Genomic DNA, 15,971 nt, shown 5'->3' with positions numbered 1-15,971 from the left:
AGTGCAGTTGGTGTTTACAGATTAAATCAAGTGAGCACATCTACTGGCTCCCTGCGGTCAGACTACAGACACTACAGACACTCCAGATGAACACTGGCACATAACACAGAGCACCGACTAGACAGAAAACAGATGCATTAAAGGGAACAGAGAGTTGTTTGAATATCAAATTATGGCCTCTATGCAGTACTTTAAAACAAGAGCAGTATACGGTCAATTTGCTTTGTCTTATAGCATCTTCAACTCTTTCTTTTCTCAGGGTAATATGAGTGAGTTGGGTAAGCTGCTTATGCAGGGGTCATTCAGTGTGTGGACGGAGCACAAGAAAGGTCATGCCAAAGTTAAGGATCTGGCCCGTTTCAAGCCCATGCAGAGACACCTCTTCCTCCATGAGAAGGCTCTGCTCTTCTGCAAGAGAAGGGAGGAGAACGGTGAAGGCTACGAGAAAGCTCCCTCATACAGCTTCAAGCAATCTCTGAATGTGAGCACATATATGGTTGCAAACATTTTGCTGCATTTGTCGCTTATGCTACCATCAATTTGTATTCATAAACTGTTTTACATTTTACCATGTCCATCTTTTTTAATAGATGAGTGCTGTTGGCATAACTGAGAACGCCAAGGGAGACAACAAGAAGTTTGAAATCTGGTGCAACTCCAGAGAAGAGGTCTATATTGTTCAGGTACGTTAATATCTGAAGATAAATTATGTTTATGTTCTTCATTTTTTCTAATTGTCAACAAAGCCCATGAAATTGATCCGACTAATAATAAGTATTGTCTTTGTATCCAAAGCCTGATTCCCGTGTGTAGAGATCAGCCAATAGCTCCTCTACATCCTGGACTCCCAAGTTCCCACTTGCACGTATTAAAATGAAGCTGAAAATGAAGACCAACAAATGCAACATTTACATCTTTTTTTGTAATGTTTGCTAAAACAGTACGTTTTGATTGCCCTGCTGTTTTAAGAAAAAACTTTATTTATTTATTTTATTGGGCCTGTTGAAAAAGGAAATGCACTTGGGAAGTTTTTAGAGACGGACTCACACATTGATGGTTTTAAGTCTTCTTTTATGGATTCTGTTGACAATTAGAAAATTACAAAACAACGACATAGCTCATCCTTGAATGGCAATGTTCTGTATTTGAACCATTGTCATTTATATGGATGTCTACCTCCAGGTAACAGTGATAACCCATAACACAGTTTGCAATGAACTTGTTAATATTTGTTAACCATCCTGTTTTAGGCTCCAACGGCTGAAGTAAAAACCACCTGGGTAAATGAGATCAGGAAGGTTCTGACAACCCAGCTGGAAGCGTGCAGAGGTACAGAGAGAGAATGCTCTCTAAAACCTATTTAATGAATCAATGTTCACTCTGATATCCACGTTCAACCAGAAACTAAAACATTGATATTATTATCAGTAATGATTATAAAAGAAATATGTTCCACCATGGGTGATTTGAAGGGGTGGTTCTCCCTCTCGTTGTTTCCAAAGCCAGCCAGCAGAGGGCTCCAGATCAGGTTTTCCAGTTCCCTCCTGTGCCCACTGGAACATTGAGTCTCAGGTATGTCTGTACTCCACACCATCATTTTATTCTCTCTCACAATTTTAATTAAGAGTTAGATTTATGACAGCCTTTTAATATTAATCTGAGGATGATCAGGAACAATCATGCTTGTTGAAGCTTATGCTCCGCTTTTTCCTCCTGCAGTCCATTCAAGTCTGGTCAGAAGAGCTTGAAGAGGGGAGAGGAGAAGAAAGCTGAGCCCTGCAGTACTGATGCCAACTCCTCCTTTTCTTCACCAAAGCCAACAGGAAAAGGTGAGTAGAGAGAACAGACTTTAATCCAACATATAAAACCCTTAATTAATATTGTTTTTTGTTATTAACAAATCTGCCTCCAGCATTTGTAGTGCATGTATTCTACAAACCTCTTTTTGATTAACCCATGTCTTAACTTCTGTCAATTCCGCTGAATCATATAACATGTTCCCTCTTTATTACTTGTCTTCCTCTGTATAATCTTCACTTACCCTCCTCTTTCCCTCTTGTTATCTGTCCCATCTTATTCTCTGGGTCAGATGAGGCTGTGACAAGCCCTACCTCAGACAGAGCTGCTGTGGCTAAAAAGCGTTTTACTTTACAGGGCTTCAGTAACCTCAAAGCCCAGAAAGGTAACTTCAGGCCATTCAGTGGATTTCACATCCAACATATCACATCATCATCATCATCATCATCATCATCATCATCATCATCGAGTCATTCAAGAATTGACATTTAGAATAATTTGCTTTCTTGGCGAGAGTTAGATGAGAAGTTAGAGAATGCTCTCATGTCTGTATGGTGACAACAAATTACTGGGAAGTAATTTACTGATCTTGACTAAGAAATGGTCCGGCTCATACTTCTGCATATACAAAATTTTTTGTTTTACACATAGTTTTTGAGCTCTAGCTATGCTGATTTATTTTATTTTTTTTAACTTTTGACAGAGCCAGCCTTGTTGTTTCCCAGTTTCCACTCTAAATGCTAAGCTATCTAAACGGCTACCGGCAGTAGCTTCATATTTACTGTACAGACATAAGAAGGGCATCAAACTTCTCATTTAACTTAAGCCAAGTAAGTTGTCCTAAGTCTCTGAAGGACAAAATAAATAAGGATGTAATATAATTCAAAGGCGTTTGGTCAGTAAGTCAAATACTGCATGCTTCCCTCCACAGAGTCCTCAACTACTGATGATAAATGTTTTACATTACCATCCATGATGATCTTCCTCTCACCAGGTATCACACAGCTCTAGACCCTGGTTTTATTTAATCCGGCACAATGCCTTTCCCACAGCTTTGACTTGTAATAGTAGGAAAAGCAAAGGTGTAACTAAAAGTCTTAACAATGGCTCTGTTTTATCCAAGGGCCCCAGTAAGTCATGACAGTGTGAAAGTGAGCCAGCATGCCCAATACCAGGTCCCTGAAACTGAAGCATCATTGATTTTATTATTGAAACCTGTGCTTTTCCTACTGTAACATGTTACAATGTCCTCTGACAAAGCCTTACCTTGCTGATGCTCTTTGGAAGCCTCTTCCATTAAAAAAACATCACAACATTGAGCGGCATTTTGCAGTTTCTCTCCTTATTAGAATTGTTTTTCTTCCTCTGTATTAGTCGTCTATCCTCAACCTTTCTGATTCAGGTGTTAGTTTAGTCTATGACTGTCTCATTGTAGTCGGAGATGAATCTTTGCTTATAACCATTTGTGCTCTTCTTATCAAAGTGTGCCATTTTAATGGGGATTTCTTTCTTGTCTCAACCATGCTTGTCCCTTTTTTACTTTCTTGACCGCAGGATCTCCCACGAGTCCCGATCACAAGACGAAACGCCAGAGCGATCCCACGCCCTTTGGCTTCAAAGGTAGTTCGACTGTTCAACAATAACTGCATACTCTCCCTGTCTGGTTACCTGTTCATCCCTGAAGCCTGAGCACAGGGATGAACTCTAATAATGATGGGTTTCATTGGCTGTAGCTCCTGCAGGGTGAGTGACTAGCTGTGTTTCTATTGCCTCCTGTCCTTCAGATGCAGGTCCTCCCCCCCTCCTCCTGAACAGGGCCAGGTGGTTCAGCACTCCTAGTCTCTTACAGACAAAGTGGAGAGGTGCCCTGTGTTGGGCCCACTGTTTCACTACTATAAACCCTTTATAGTCTTTTTTATGTTTTGCATTGCGGTCCCACATCTCCACATTTCTTTCAGGCTAAGCAAAATCATAGAAATACACACTAATGTTCTTCTTTGTTTGAGTCAGTCTAAACTATGGACGTGCATGCCCCTCTCCCTAGTCTTATAGTTTTTGGGTTATAGTTGTGGATTGTATTGTGTCATGCTGGGATTCCTGAGGTTCTCTGTTCAAAAGAGCTTTTTGTGGTTCTTCCTCTCACTCTTTCACACTTGTAGATCTGTCACTGCAGGTCACGCTCATGTTTGACAGCAGCTAAAGATTAATGTTGCTGTAAACAAAACACCTGTCTCTCCCTCCCCTTAGGCTGGAACAAGGCCTCCCTTTCGCTGGATGCCTCAGAGGAGCATGACGGCTATTCCAGTGCTGAGGATCCTCTGAACTCTGACCCAGAGGACGACAACGGCAAGAAGCTGGTGAGCCACTGTGTGAAATAGACATGTGCCAAGCCTGCCTGTACAACTGATTTTAAACACCATTTTGATGTTATATATAATCATTCATTCATTCAATGTCCGTAACCACTTATCCTGTTAAGGGTCGTGGAGGGAGGGGGGGGCTGGAACCGATCTGAGCTGTCAATGGGCGAAGGCAGGGTTCACCCTGGACAGGTCACCAGTCTATTGCAGGGCTGACATATATAGACAGACAACCACTCACACTCACATCCACACCTACACACAATTTACTTTCTTCAATTAACTGCATGTCTTTGGACTGTGGGAGCAAGCCGGAGAGAACCCACGCTGACACGGGGAAAACATGCAAACTCCACACAGATGGCCGTTTTAGCCCAGGAACCGAACCCGGGCCCCTCTTGCAGTGAGGCGACAGTGCTAGCCACTACACCACTATGCCGCCAAATATATAATCAGTATGTCTTCAGTATGCAATAATTATCAGCTGCATTGGTAACATGACCCACATGTTTTCCTCCTGTCAGTGTATGATGGCGGGGCGCACCAAATAACGTAACTTAAATATAGTTCAAACAAACGTTTGAATGAGGGTGCCTGTTCTCTGCGTAACACTCTTTTCTTACTGTTCTTCTTCTTCAAAACTCGACAAGGAAGTGTGAATACAATGCACAGAACCACCCCTAGTCGTAAGATGATGACATCTGCTGGCAGTTTTTGATATCACACACATTAAAGTATAAAATTAGTTAGTCATGAAAACTAAAGAAAAACAGTGGGTATACTACACTGTTCAGACTAGATTTGGATGAATTGGTATTCTTACAACAAATTAAACATACATCTATCCCACATGAACACTGATTTGCCATTTTTGCCCATTTGTCATTGCATTTATGTAGATTTTAATCACACATAAAAGACTGAGACAATAGGATGCATTTGAAGACACTGTCTAGATACTCATGCATCATATTGGTCGATTTGAAAATACCTTCATGAAACAACAGGTCCTTTTCACAGCAGATATTTTGACATGTCATTGCAGGGTAAACAAATGTGTAATACATAAAATGAATTATGGCCCTGTTGCATTAAAGTGGGTTAGGGCCCTGGTATTGTGTGTGCTGGCCCAGTGGAACGAATGTGACACACTAAAAAAAAAGGGACAATAATTAATTTTAAACCCTGCTATGGCATGTCAAAATGGCTTCTGAGAAAAGGGCCTTTTTTGGGGTAAAATCTATTTCTAATTTGTCAATTATGAATTTTCTTTCCATCATTGCAGATAAATGGAACAAACTGTGTGTAATGTACCACATATGACATTCTACATTCTGCTAACTTAACACTCTTAATAAATGGTGTTTCAATTACATTTTCTTACAGTGACAGTAATAGTTTGGTCGCTTAAGGAACGCAGAACAGCAGATCTTATTAAATTAAAAGAAAGAAGAAAAAAGGTTGCCTATTTACAATGCAAGCAGATAAAGATCAACATTAGCATTTCTAAAGATTTGCATTTTTGGCCACATGATGTCAGGTTTGTCCTGCATCATCACCTGTGGGGAAAAAAACTCTTTAATCAGCTAATAAGTGCTCACCTATGTTCACCAGCTATTTGCTAACCTTGTCTGAAGTTTTGATAACTGCATCTTTAAAGTTGTCACATGTTGATTGGTTCGTCCATTCATGGCACAAAACGATCATACATGTTAATGTAACTTTTTCTAATTTTAGTATATATCTTTTTCTGTTTCCTAATCTCAACCTTGAACAGTGTGCCGGCAAATATAGAGTGATGTCTGACTACGAGAACAGTGACGCTCAAGAGCTCTCAGTGAAGAGTGGAGACATGGTGCAGCTGGTCAAAGAGGGGGATGACGGACAATGGTGAGAATACAGTCATACTGCTGCCTATGAGCAAAGAAAAAAAACAACATATATATATATATATATATATATATATATATCGTATGCTATAAAAGTGAATGTTTGTCTGTGTGGTCATGCAGGTTTGTACGTAACCTTAGCAGCTCTAAGGAGGGCTTGATCGCAGCTGCTAATCTCATCACGCTCATTGGAAAGTCCAAGTCTTGCCAGTCTCTCACCAGCTCAGGTATTCAAACAAACAATCCAAAATAAAGAGTGTGACCGATGAACAGATATATGTTAAGCAATAATACTACATCTGATCTCAATACATGTGTGTGTTTTTACCAGAAGGCAGTGGCTCTGGTAACCTCAGCACATCGTCCAGCTGCAGTGAGACCTACACAACCTTCACTGACATCAAACCCTGAACATTTCCGCCATCACCAAACTGCCCTCATTAATGCTAGCATCATGTTGCTATCTGTGCTGTATTGCCAACATCAGTATCCTTAAGAATTTTGTCAGGTTTCCACATAAAGCTGTATTTTGTCATATTTCAAATCATGCACATGCACCTATTATTATTATTATTATTATTATCATAATATGTCATATGTGTGCCCATGTTATAAACATGATTGTGCGCTGAAGATACAGAATGCTGGATCGATTAATACATCACAGACAGTCATTTCACTGTATTGCAAAGTGATCTTCCTCTAGTCATACACTTGTACATTTTTATTTTTATGAAGAACAGTGGATCCCTGTGATTATAATGTAATAGATGTATGAATGGGCCAGCAGGACTGATCTCAGTTAATGCATCTATTTGTGTTCACATTAAAAGTGGAGAAAGATTAGTGTTTATCTGTGGAGGACAACTGTGTTTATCTGCACTAATTCACCCAAGCAGGAGTTTATAATTCTACTGTTACTGTAAATACAATGGAAGGAGAGAGATGCTGTACAGCTTGTTTAGCTTGAATGAATGTTTACTGAGAGTCTAATCACCCCGTCCTCTGCTTTTCCCTTTACAAGTGTATTTATTTGTAAAAAAAGAAAAAGCCTACATATATTTAGTCACTTTTTTTGTCCTTGTTTAATTCCTGTCTTTTTACTTTCTCTCTGTCTGTCATTTGTCTCACTGTTCTGCCACCAGCTGCCCAGACTTTGTGTATGAGGTTTGTCTTTTGGGGTCTCTGACGGCCTCATGGTCTAACTCTGTGAGTTTTCATGTACGCTACAGTTTAAATATGTTTCTCCATGTTAATGATCAGAGATCACTGTATAGCGCTAACTTATTCCCTGTGGAGGATCATGTTCTGAATGTAGATATTGTTTATTAATATCAGTTGTCATGAAATGTTTGTTACTTGAGATGCTATATTGTACATTAAGTATGGTGACGTCACTACTGTGTGACTTGTGTAATTTTTTTTTTTTTACATAAACAACTTCAATTCAGTCACTCTGTCTTTGTTTTTGTCTTGTGTATGGATGAAGGCGAGGTACTCTTATGTCTTGCACTGGTTGAATGTAACTAAGTTAATTTACTCAAGTATTGTACTTAAGTTCAGGTTTGAGATTTGTAGTTTGTTTGTGTCTTTTCTTTTCATGACACTTTCAACTTCTACTCCACTACATTTCAGAGGAAACATATGACAAGCTTATTAAATGTGTTTTGTTATAATATACTACTCAACGGTATATAAAAGTAGAGCTGAAAGGATTAGTCAATTAATCGATTAGTTAATTTACAGAAATTAATTGGTAACTATTTTAATAATGCTATAAGTAACTTTTAATGCAAAGATGACACAAATATTTGATGGTTTCTGCTTTTCATATGTAAGGATTTAATACTTTTCTTTTTAATTATTTGAATTTATTTTCAATAGTTTTGGAGTTCGGGCTTTAAGTTGGACAAAACAAGGGTTCTATGTTTTTTGGGCTATGAAAACTTCTGACGGGCATAACTCACTATTTTCAGATTATCAGAAAATGAATCTATAATGAAAGTTATCATTAGTTGCAATCCAAAATAGTAAAAAATGACTGCCACCTCAACAACCTTCAATCATGCTGTTATGGTATTGCATGTGTAATAATGATCACATTTTATAATAATTTTTGCATAGCATGTAACGGGCCATTCTTCTATATCAAGTACTTTAATTTTAATACTTTAAGTACATTTTCCTGATTATACCACTAGTGTTCAATGCAGGGCTTTTACTTGAAACAGAGTATTTCTACAGTGTGGTATTATTACTTTTACTCTGAATACCTCCTCCACTGCTGATTCCTGTCTTGTTATCGCTTATTAAAGCGTAATAATGATCGATTTTTCTTTGGCTAAAGTAAACTGTGCATATCTTAAACATCTGGAGCATTTTGGGTGCAGATTTCACTCACAAAGGCAGACATAAACAGCTTGAGGCGACCTTTGAAAACGAAAGTGATACTTACCAGTTGGGTTGCCAAGTTAGTCAAAACCCACCATTAATGCTTAAATGCGTTTTATTCAGACCAAATCTATTTACATTAAAACTGTAAATTCAGAGTTTTGGAGTTCCAGTGGCCAGAAAATTAGTTTATAAAACCAAATCAATGATATCAATAAAGGCAAATCCCAGCAACCAAACTAATCTTGTTTACTACAGCGATGAAAACTCCATAAAGCTTTCTGTGGGAGAACAGTAATATAACTTCAATAGAAACATATTTGTGATTAAATTAAATAAACATGTAACACATTTCACAATTGAGAAATATGATTATATTGATGTGACCATAAAAATCGGATGTCAAAATGTGCATGTAGTTCTTTGCAAACATTACAGAGGGCAGCTGTTTAATAGTATGGTGATATTAAATGGAACTATAAGTCAATACCAGGCATTAATGCAAGATAGGTGATTGCTGTGTTTTACTTGTAATATAAACACTTTATAATATTTTTGGAACAATAAACTACCATCTTCATGAGAACACCAAAGTCACGTCCACAGTTATATTTCTGAAAAAACATATAATGCCTTGAAGGAAAGTTACATTCCACAATTACACATTCAGCATTATTCATGTTTTGTAGTTGTTGTTTTTAGGCTGATTCTCATATTTTGTTTTCGGGCAAAAAAAATCTAAATAGATAATTATTTAAAAAAAGGAATTTAGCTATTTACACTGGCTCCAGACCATCAATAAATGTTGAACACAATAAAATTAAACAGTTATTTATTTTTATGTGATTTCTCTTTTAATTATGTTTGACCTGTGGCCAGCCATAATAGTTTTTAATGGCTGGGATTCGGCTAGTAGAATTAAATTCATAACCTCAGTATTAAACTACAACTCTGGCTACATTCCTGATACCCTTGAGGGGTAAACATAATACAGCCACTCTTAAAAAATAATAAATAATACAGTTTTGGGACATCGGAGGATATTACAGATACAACCTGGCAACCGGCAACCACATTAAAAGGCGGTGAAACAAATTTAAGGAAGTAGTTAGCATCCCAATACAACAACGCTGCACCTCTGCACTGTCACATTTCTTACATATCATTACTCACCTAACCTGAGAGAAACAAAGAGTTTATCAGCTGTTAGTGGAGCAGGAATGGACGACAGTAACAGAGTGTCCTGCGTGCTCTGTCAACGCAGCGAAGAGACGAAGATAACCGGAGCGTTATCGACTAAAGACGATGTCACGGCTCACCAGAACTGTTTGGTAAATATAAACATGTTTGTCCTGTTCTTTTTTAATTCACTTCGAAGTAAGTTCATTTGAACTAGTAAGCTAAAGTTAGCAAGCTACATTACGACTTTGAACCGGATGAAATAGGACCTTTGAGCAGGGGGACCATCCTCATGATAAAAGATGCCAGAAAGAGAATTGTTATTGTTTGGCATCTTATTGTGAAAAGATGGAGACAGATTAAAAAAAACAGAAAATCTAATATAAAAGTCTGGAGCTCCTTTATTCATGTTGAACTGTAACAGGACTAGTGATGATGATGATGAAAAGCATTTTATTTTCTTCTAAAAGTTCTTTATTGGTCATATGCACAAGAATTACAGTGAAGCAGTCGTTGGCCATGACATTCTTAGTTCAATGCTACTACAAACATGAAATAGTGTAGAGGATAAATATAGAAATAAGATTACAATATATTTATAGTAATGTGGTTGTCTAAACCAGTGGTTCTCAACCTTTTTTCAGTGATGTACCCCCTGTGAAATATTTTTTCAGCCAAGTACCCCCTAACCAGCGCAAAGCATTTCTGGTTGAAAAAAAGATGTAATACACTGATTTATTAAACTGTCAACACTGAAGATTGCATTGTTGCATTGAATTCAGTTTATGAACTTACACTTATATTTTATTTAATATTTATTAAATAACTATTTTTAAAGGATTTTTGAGTGGATGCTAATTTAAATATATATATTTTAAATCTCACATACCCCCCTGGAGTACCTTCACGTACCCCCATTTGAGAACCACTGGTCTAAACGATGGATGAAATTGTAATACAGTATATAACCATATAATCACCATGTTACAGCTGACTTTAACCTTACCTCCAATGCCTGTCTTTGAATGACTGTGTTATTGTCCAAGACATTTCATCCTCTCTCATGTTGTTGTTGTTTTTTCCCCCAGTTATTTTCCTCTGGCATTTATTGCCGTAACACCCCACAGTTTGACGATCTGTTTGGTTTCTCTGTGGAGGATGTGTTGATTGAGGTGAAACGAGGAAGCAAACTGGTAAAGATTATTCATCATTTAGATATGAAAAGACCTTATCCATTAATAATGTGCTGGGAGCTATTTATAATTGTGTTTTCTCATTTGTTTACATTAGATGTGTAGCAAATGTAAGATGAAGGGTGCCACTGCGGGGTGTGAAGTCAAACGCTGCAAGAAGTCCTACCACTACCCGTGTGCTGTGCAAGACAGAGCGAAGGTTGTTGAGGATACAGAAGAGGGGAAATATGGGTTAGTTCAACATACAGTGCATCCGGAAAGTATTCACAGCACTTCACTTTTTCCACATTTTGTGATGTTACAGCCTTATTCCAAAATGGATTAAATTCATTTTTTCTTCAAAATTCTACACACAATACCCCATAATGACAAAGTGAAAAAAGTTTGTTTAAAATTTTTGCGAATCTATTAAAAATAAAGAACGAAAAAATCACATGTACATAAGTATTCACAGCCTTCGCCATGACACTCAAAATTGAGCTCAGGTCCATCCTGTTTCCACTGATCATCCTTGAGATGTTTCTACAACTTGATTGGAGTCCACCTTTGGTAAATTCAGTTGATTGGACATGATTTGGAAAGGCACACACCTGTCTATATAAGGTCCCACAGTTGACAGTGCATGTCAGAGCACAAACTCAGCCATGAAGTCCAAGGAATTGTCAGTAGACCTCCGAGACAGGATTGTATCGAGGCACAGATCTGGGGAAGGGTACAGAAAAATGTCTGCAGCATTGAAGGTCCCAATGAGCACAGTGGCCTCCATCATCCGTAAATGGAAGAAGTTTGGAACCACCAGGACTCTTCCTAGAGTTGGCCGCATGGCCAAACTGAGCAATCGGGGGAGAAGGGCCTTAGTCAGGGAGGTGACCAAGAAATCGATGGTCACTCTGACAGAGCTCCAGTGCTGCTCTGTGAAGAGAGGAGAACCTTCCAGAAGGACAACCATCTCTGCAGCACTCCACCAATCAGGCCTGTATGGTAGAGTGGCCATATGGAAGCCACTCCTCAGTAAAAGGCACATGACAGCCCGCCTGGAGTTTGCCAAAAGGCACCTGAAGGACTCTCAGACCATGAGAAACAAAATGATCTGGTCTGATGAAACAAAGATTGATCTCTTTGGCCTAAATGCCAAGCGTCATGTCTGGAGGAAACCAGGCACCGCTCATCACCTGGCCAATACCATCCCTACAGTGAAGCATGGTGGTGGCAGCAGCATCATGCTGTGGGGATGTTTTTCAGTGGCAGGAACTGGGAGACTAGTCAGGATCGAGGGAAAGATGACTGCAGCAATTTACAGAGACATCCTTGATGAAAACCTGCTCCAGAGCGCTCTGGACCTCAGACTGGGGCGAAGGTTCATCTACCAACAGGACAACGCCCTAAGCACACAGCCAAGATAACAAAGGAGTGACTTCGGGACAGCTCTGTGAATGTCCTTGAGTGGCCCAGCCAAAGCCCAGACTTGAACCCGATTGAACATCTCTGAGAGATCTGAAAATGGCTGTGCACCGACGCTCCCGATCCAACCTGATGGAGCTTGAGAGGTCCTGCAAAGAAGAATGGGAGAAACTGCCCAAAAATAGGTGTGCCAAGCTTGTAGCGTCATACTCAAAAAGACTTGAGTCTGTAATTGCTGCCAAAGGTGCTTCAACAAAGTATTGAGCGAAGGCTGTGAATACTTATGTACGTGTTATATTTTCGTTCTTTATTTTTAATAGATTTACAAAAATTTTAAACAAACTTTTTTCACTTTGTCATTATGGGGTATTGTATGTAGAATTTTGAGGGAAAAAAATGAATTTAATCCATTTTGGAATAAGGCTGTAACATAACAAAATGTGGAAAAAGTGAAGCGCTGTGAATACTTTCCGGATGCACTGTAGCTGTTTGTATGTCAATAACATGTTTTATTGTTCTAAAACACCCTGTAATGCAGTAAATAAACATAGTTTTGTAATATATATTTTTTTATATTTTTGTTAAACAATCTTCATGCATTTTATGCTTCAGGCTGTACTGCACCAAACACGATCAACAAACTCAAAGTAGGTGGCCATCTTCCTCTAAACACTTTCAGTGAACGACATATTAGGTGTTGAATTTTTATTTTATTTTTTCCAGAAAACAACGGCTCTGTAAACGGACGTCCCTCCTCCTTCAATGAATCACCCACTTCCAAAAGTCAGAGTGAAGCGGGACCATCTAAGGTTTGATTGATTAGTGAATTTTTGGGACTATTTTCAAGGGTGGATTAATGCACCTTTTGGACCCTATTGAGCTTTTACAGCAGCCAGATAGTGTATTTCAAGCTCAAGATAAAACACAGTGAACAAAATGAAGCAGTGATGTGATCATTTTTGGGTTTACAGAAAAAAATGGTTATATGTTGAAATATCAAAAGACATGGGAGAGTTTTATCTGGCACAAAACCTTGTATAGGAAGTAATGATATCCATTTGTTTTTGATGAGGTATATTGCCTTGCCTGTGAAAAAACAGAAGGAAATATCAGCATCGAAAGTTTGTCCAATAGCATTGTTATGTAAGTATGTTCACATTTTGGCAAAGTTTCTTTCTAAGTGTATAACTAAACATTTGTATGTCTCTTACATCAATATCTGATCCCGTTGTAACATCCAGGCATGTGTGTTTTTAGGTTATATTGTAACAAACATGCTCCTGCATCACATAAGAGGAACTCCAGCGGTAAGTCCTGCTCAGAGCACATGTTTGTCATGTGCTTTAAGTTGTTTTCTTCTTAGTATTACAGGTAAAATGAGCCTCATGCAACAACAGTGCTTAAACTGTGCATACGAATGTTAAACACACAAACCCCGGGCTCATCAAGATTTTCTTACCTGAATTTGTTTTTACTCTCCGAACAAATTTAGAACTGCCTCAGACCATGCAAACGCACAAATGATTAAGGCTGTCCTTATGTAAACACACAGCTTTAACTAAATGCATCTCATATTAAATACCGCATTCATTACAAAAGGTTTCCATAGACAACTATATTTAAAACCATCAATTTTCTTATTTGTAGTTTAATAGCCAATTTTACAGTTAATTTATGAATAAATGATCCTCATCAATTATGTCATAATTAAAATAATATTTTTCAAACTTTCTATTGAAGGATTTTGAACAAAGCATTTTTTTTTCTTACATCGCCCTAAATAAAAGGAAGAAAAAAAAACTGTGCAGCATTGAAATGTTGATTTAGAATTGGAATGTCAAGGTTAGGAATGAAGCTTCAACTATCCGGTACAGCACGAATGGAAATAATTTACCACTGGGTGAAAGTCCTTGGCTGATGTCATCACTTTCACTGTCATTTATGTAGATATCCCGCTTAAAGACGTTTGTCCAGTAACTAACTAACATCTTGGGATGACAAATCAGATGGTCCTTGTCCTCCTCTTCCACCTGTTTCCTTCTTTTTCTTTTGCTCTGTTATTCTTTTTTTCCCACATAAACTTTGATAGCAACCATATCTGTTTTACCTCTTTGTTTTTATCATCATCAGTCCTGATTGTCAATAAAGGGGACGCATCTCTTAATTTAGAATGATTCTGATTCCCTAACATACACACAATGTTATTAACACTATTGGCCAGTAGGCACTTGTCATGAATGCGCAACATAAGAACATTTGTAGGCACATATTAGTGAATGGGGCCCGTTGTCTTTCTTCTTCACAATTGACTCTCCAGCAGCTGGACGACCGTCTGTGCACAGCAGTGACTCCAACTCATCCAGCAGTGGGACCCCTTCATGTTCCAAGGTATGCATATTGTTCATAGTCACTTTAAATCAAGCTTTTCAGTACTATTTCAGTTATTTTCAGAATGATTCAGAAATTTCAATCAAATTGTTTTGCTTTTGAAACAGAGGCCGTTGGATTGCAGCGACAAGTAAGTGTGGGATAATTTGCATGCCTGACCTACTACAGACTGATTGCTCTGTCACCTTATACCTGCTGTTTGCAATTTCAAAAAAGTTCTGGCGCACCATACAGTTTTGATTATGTCGCTGTAGGATAAAAAAATTCCAGACTTGGAATAGAAACAAAGAATCCTGCACAATTTATTGTACTCACTTTTGGTCCTCAGACCTTTATCATATATAGGCTATAGGCTCTCATCTACAAAAAATCAACCGTACATATTCATGCAAATTCAGGTCAACATAAGATGAGAACTTTGCTCTTAGGCAAGTTAGAACCTATAGCTTTTATATGTTTTGGTGCTGTTCGACTAGTATATGACCTTTGGCTGATGAAGGTCTGAGGAATAAAGTGAGTACAAGTGACAGACCGTGTGCAGGATTCTTTGTTTTCTTTCCAAGGCACCTTATACCTTGACTTTTTTTTACTTTCAATTACATCTTTGCTTTTGTTTAAAGCAGCCCTCATTACTTTCTGCTTTCCATTAAACTGCTTTAAGGGTAACAGTTACAATAATTATAACGGCTGACCTCTCTCCTCTGTCACAGACAGGAAGGGACCCCGTCCAAACGTAAAGCCTGGAATGTGTTCTTAACAGATGATTCTTCAAATTCAGGTTAACGCACTTCCATACATGAGATGATGTAACATATTTAATTCTCTTGTTTTTTAAGCCGATTTACCAGATTTATTCCAGTTTCTCTTCTGCTACAGGTGACAATGAACCTGATTCAGAAATGGCTATATATGCCCCTATAGAGACGGATATAGACGAAAGTGCAAACTCTGTTCCAGAAGCCCTAGTAAGTCTAATCTTTCCCATTTCATCAGTAACATCATCATGAGAGGCTTAAGATGTCCAATCATCTGATAAAAATTATACTTCTCTTTTCCTTTATTATCCTCCTTCTTTCTTGACTGTGCGGCAGTTCACCAGGTAAGATCAAACCTTTGTGCTTCAGTGAAATTATAAATTGAATTTGCATTTCACATTGGATGATCTAATTGAAGTCACTATGTCAGTTTTTTGTGTGTTAAATCATTTCTGTGGTATGTAGTGTTGCGTTGCATTATATTGAAGGATGTTGCTTTTTCCACCTCAATTACAGTACACTTTAGAAGGAACAGAAATATCACAACCACCTCACTAGTGATGAAACAATTAGTTAATCCATCAATTAGTAAAATTAATTGTTTATGTTATTTAATCA

The 15,971-nt window shown here is 38.1% G+C and overlaps 2 protein-coding genes across 3 annotated transcripts in view; both read left to right on the top strand.

Annotated features, from left to right (window-relative positions):
- mcf2lb (mcf.2 cell line derived transforming sequence-like b) overlaps nucleotides 1-6,649 on the top strand; it is a 39,756-nt gene extending 33,107 nt beyond the window's left edge. For both annotated transcript variants that reach the window (XM_054615101.1, XM_054615100.1), the window contains exons 22-33: nucleotides 260-481; nucleotides 591-683; nucleotides 1,251-1,329; nucleotides 1,503-1,572; nucleotides 1,720-1,829; nucleotides 2,090-2,182; nucleotides 3,352-3,417; nucleotides 3,582-3,659; nucleotides 4,045-4,154; nucleotides 5,935-6,047; nucleotides 6,170-6,273; nucleotides 6,378-6,649. In XM_054615101.1, the coding sequence (XP_054471076.1) occupies nucleotides 260-481; nucleotides 591-683; nucleotides 1,251-1,329; nucleotides 1,503-1,572; nucleotides 1,720-1,829; nucleotides 2,090-2,182; nucleotides 3,352-3,417; nucleotides 3,582-3,659; nucleotides 4,045-4,154; nucleotides 5,935-6,047; nucleotides 6,170-6,273; nucleotides 6,378-6,457 (1,218 nt within the window). In that variant the 3' untranslated portion in view covers nucleotides 6,458-6,649. The remainder of the gene's footprint in view (nucleotides 1-259; nucleotides 482-590; nucleotides 684-1,250; nucleotides 1,330-1,502; nucleotides 1,573-1,719; nucleotides 1,830-2,089; nucleotides 2,183-3,351; nucleotides 3,418-3,581; nucleotides 3,660-4,044; nucleotides 4,155-5,934; nucleotides 6,048-6,169; nucleotides 6,274-6,377) is intronic.
- A 2,884-nt stretch (nucleotides 6,650-9,533) lies between these two features.
- Nucleotides 9,534-15,701, top strand: phf11 (PHD finger protein 11). Its single transcript, XM_054615772.1, has 11 exons — nucleotides 9,534-9,768; nucleotides 10,705-10,809; nucleotides 10,907-11,040; nucleotides 12,823-12,857; nucleotides 12,934-13,019; nucleotides 13,505-13,517; nucleotides 14,528-14,598; nucleotides 14,706-14,728; nucleotides 15,309-15,376; nucleotides 15,475-15,563; nucleotides 15,690-15,701. The coding sequence occupies exons 1-11, from the start codon at nucleotides 9,658-9,660 to the stop codon at nucleotides 15,699-15,701; spliced, it is 747 nt and encodes a 248-aa protein (XP_054471747.1). The 5' UTR covers nucleotides 9,534-9,657.
- Nucleotides 15,702-15,971: the final 270 nt, after the last annotated feature.

Source organism: Anoplopoma fimbria, chromosome 16 (genome assembly GCF_027596085.1).
Source record: "Anoplopoma fimbria isolate UVic2021 breed Golden Eagle Sablefish chromosome 16, Afim_UVic_2022, whole genome shotgun sequence".
Classification (NCBI taxonomy): Eukaryota; Metazoa; Chordata; class Actinopteri; order Perciformes; family Anoplopomatidae; genus Anoplopoma; species Anoplopoma fimbria.
The sequence above is the reverse complement of the archived record's forward strand: the minus strand, read 5'-3'. Positions and strand labels throughout refer to the sequence as shown.

What these genes read in the sequence shown, in the direction of transcription:
- phf11 (XM_054615772.1), top strand. Translation starts at nt 9,658, where the DNA reads ATGGACGACAGTAACAGAGTGTCCTGCGTGCTCTGTCAACGCAGCGAA. An exon ending in TGAAACGAGGAAGCAAACTG is followed by an intron (nt 10,810 to 10,906) that starts GTAAAGATTATT and finishes TGTTTACATTAG; the next exon opens with ATGTGTAGCAAATGTAAGAT. An exon ending in CCGTTGGATTGCAGCGACAA is followed by an intron (nt 14,729 to 15,308) that starts GTAAGTGTGGGA and finishes CCTCTGTCACAG; the next exon opens with ACAGGAAGGGACCCCGTCCA.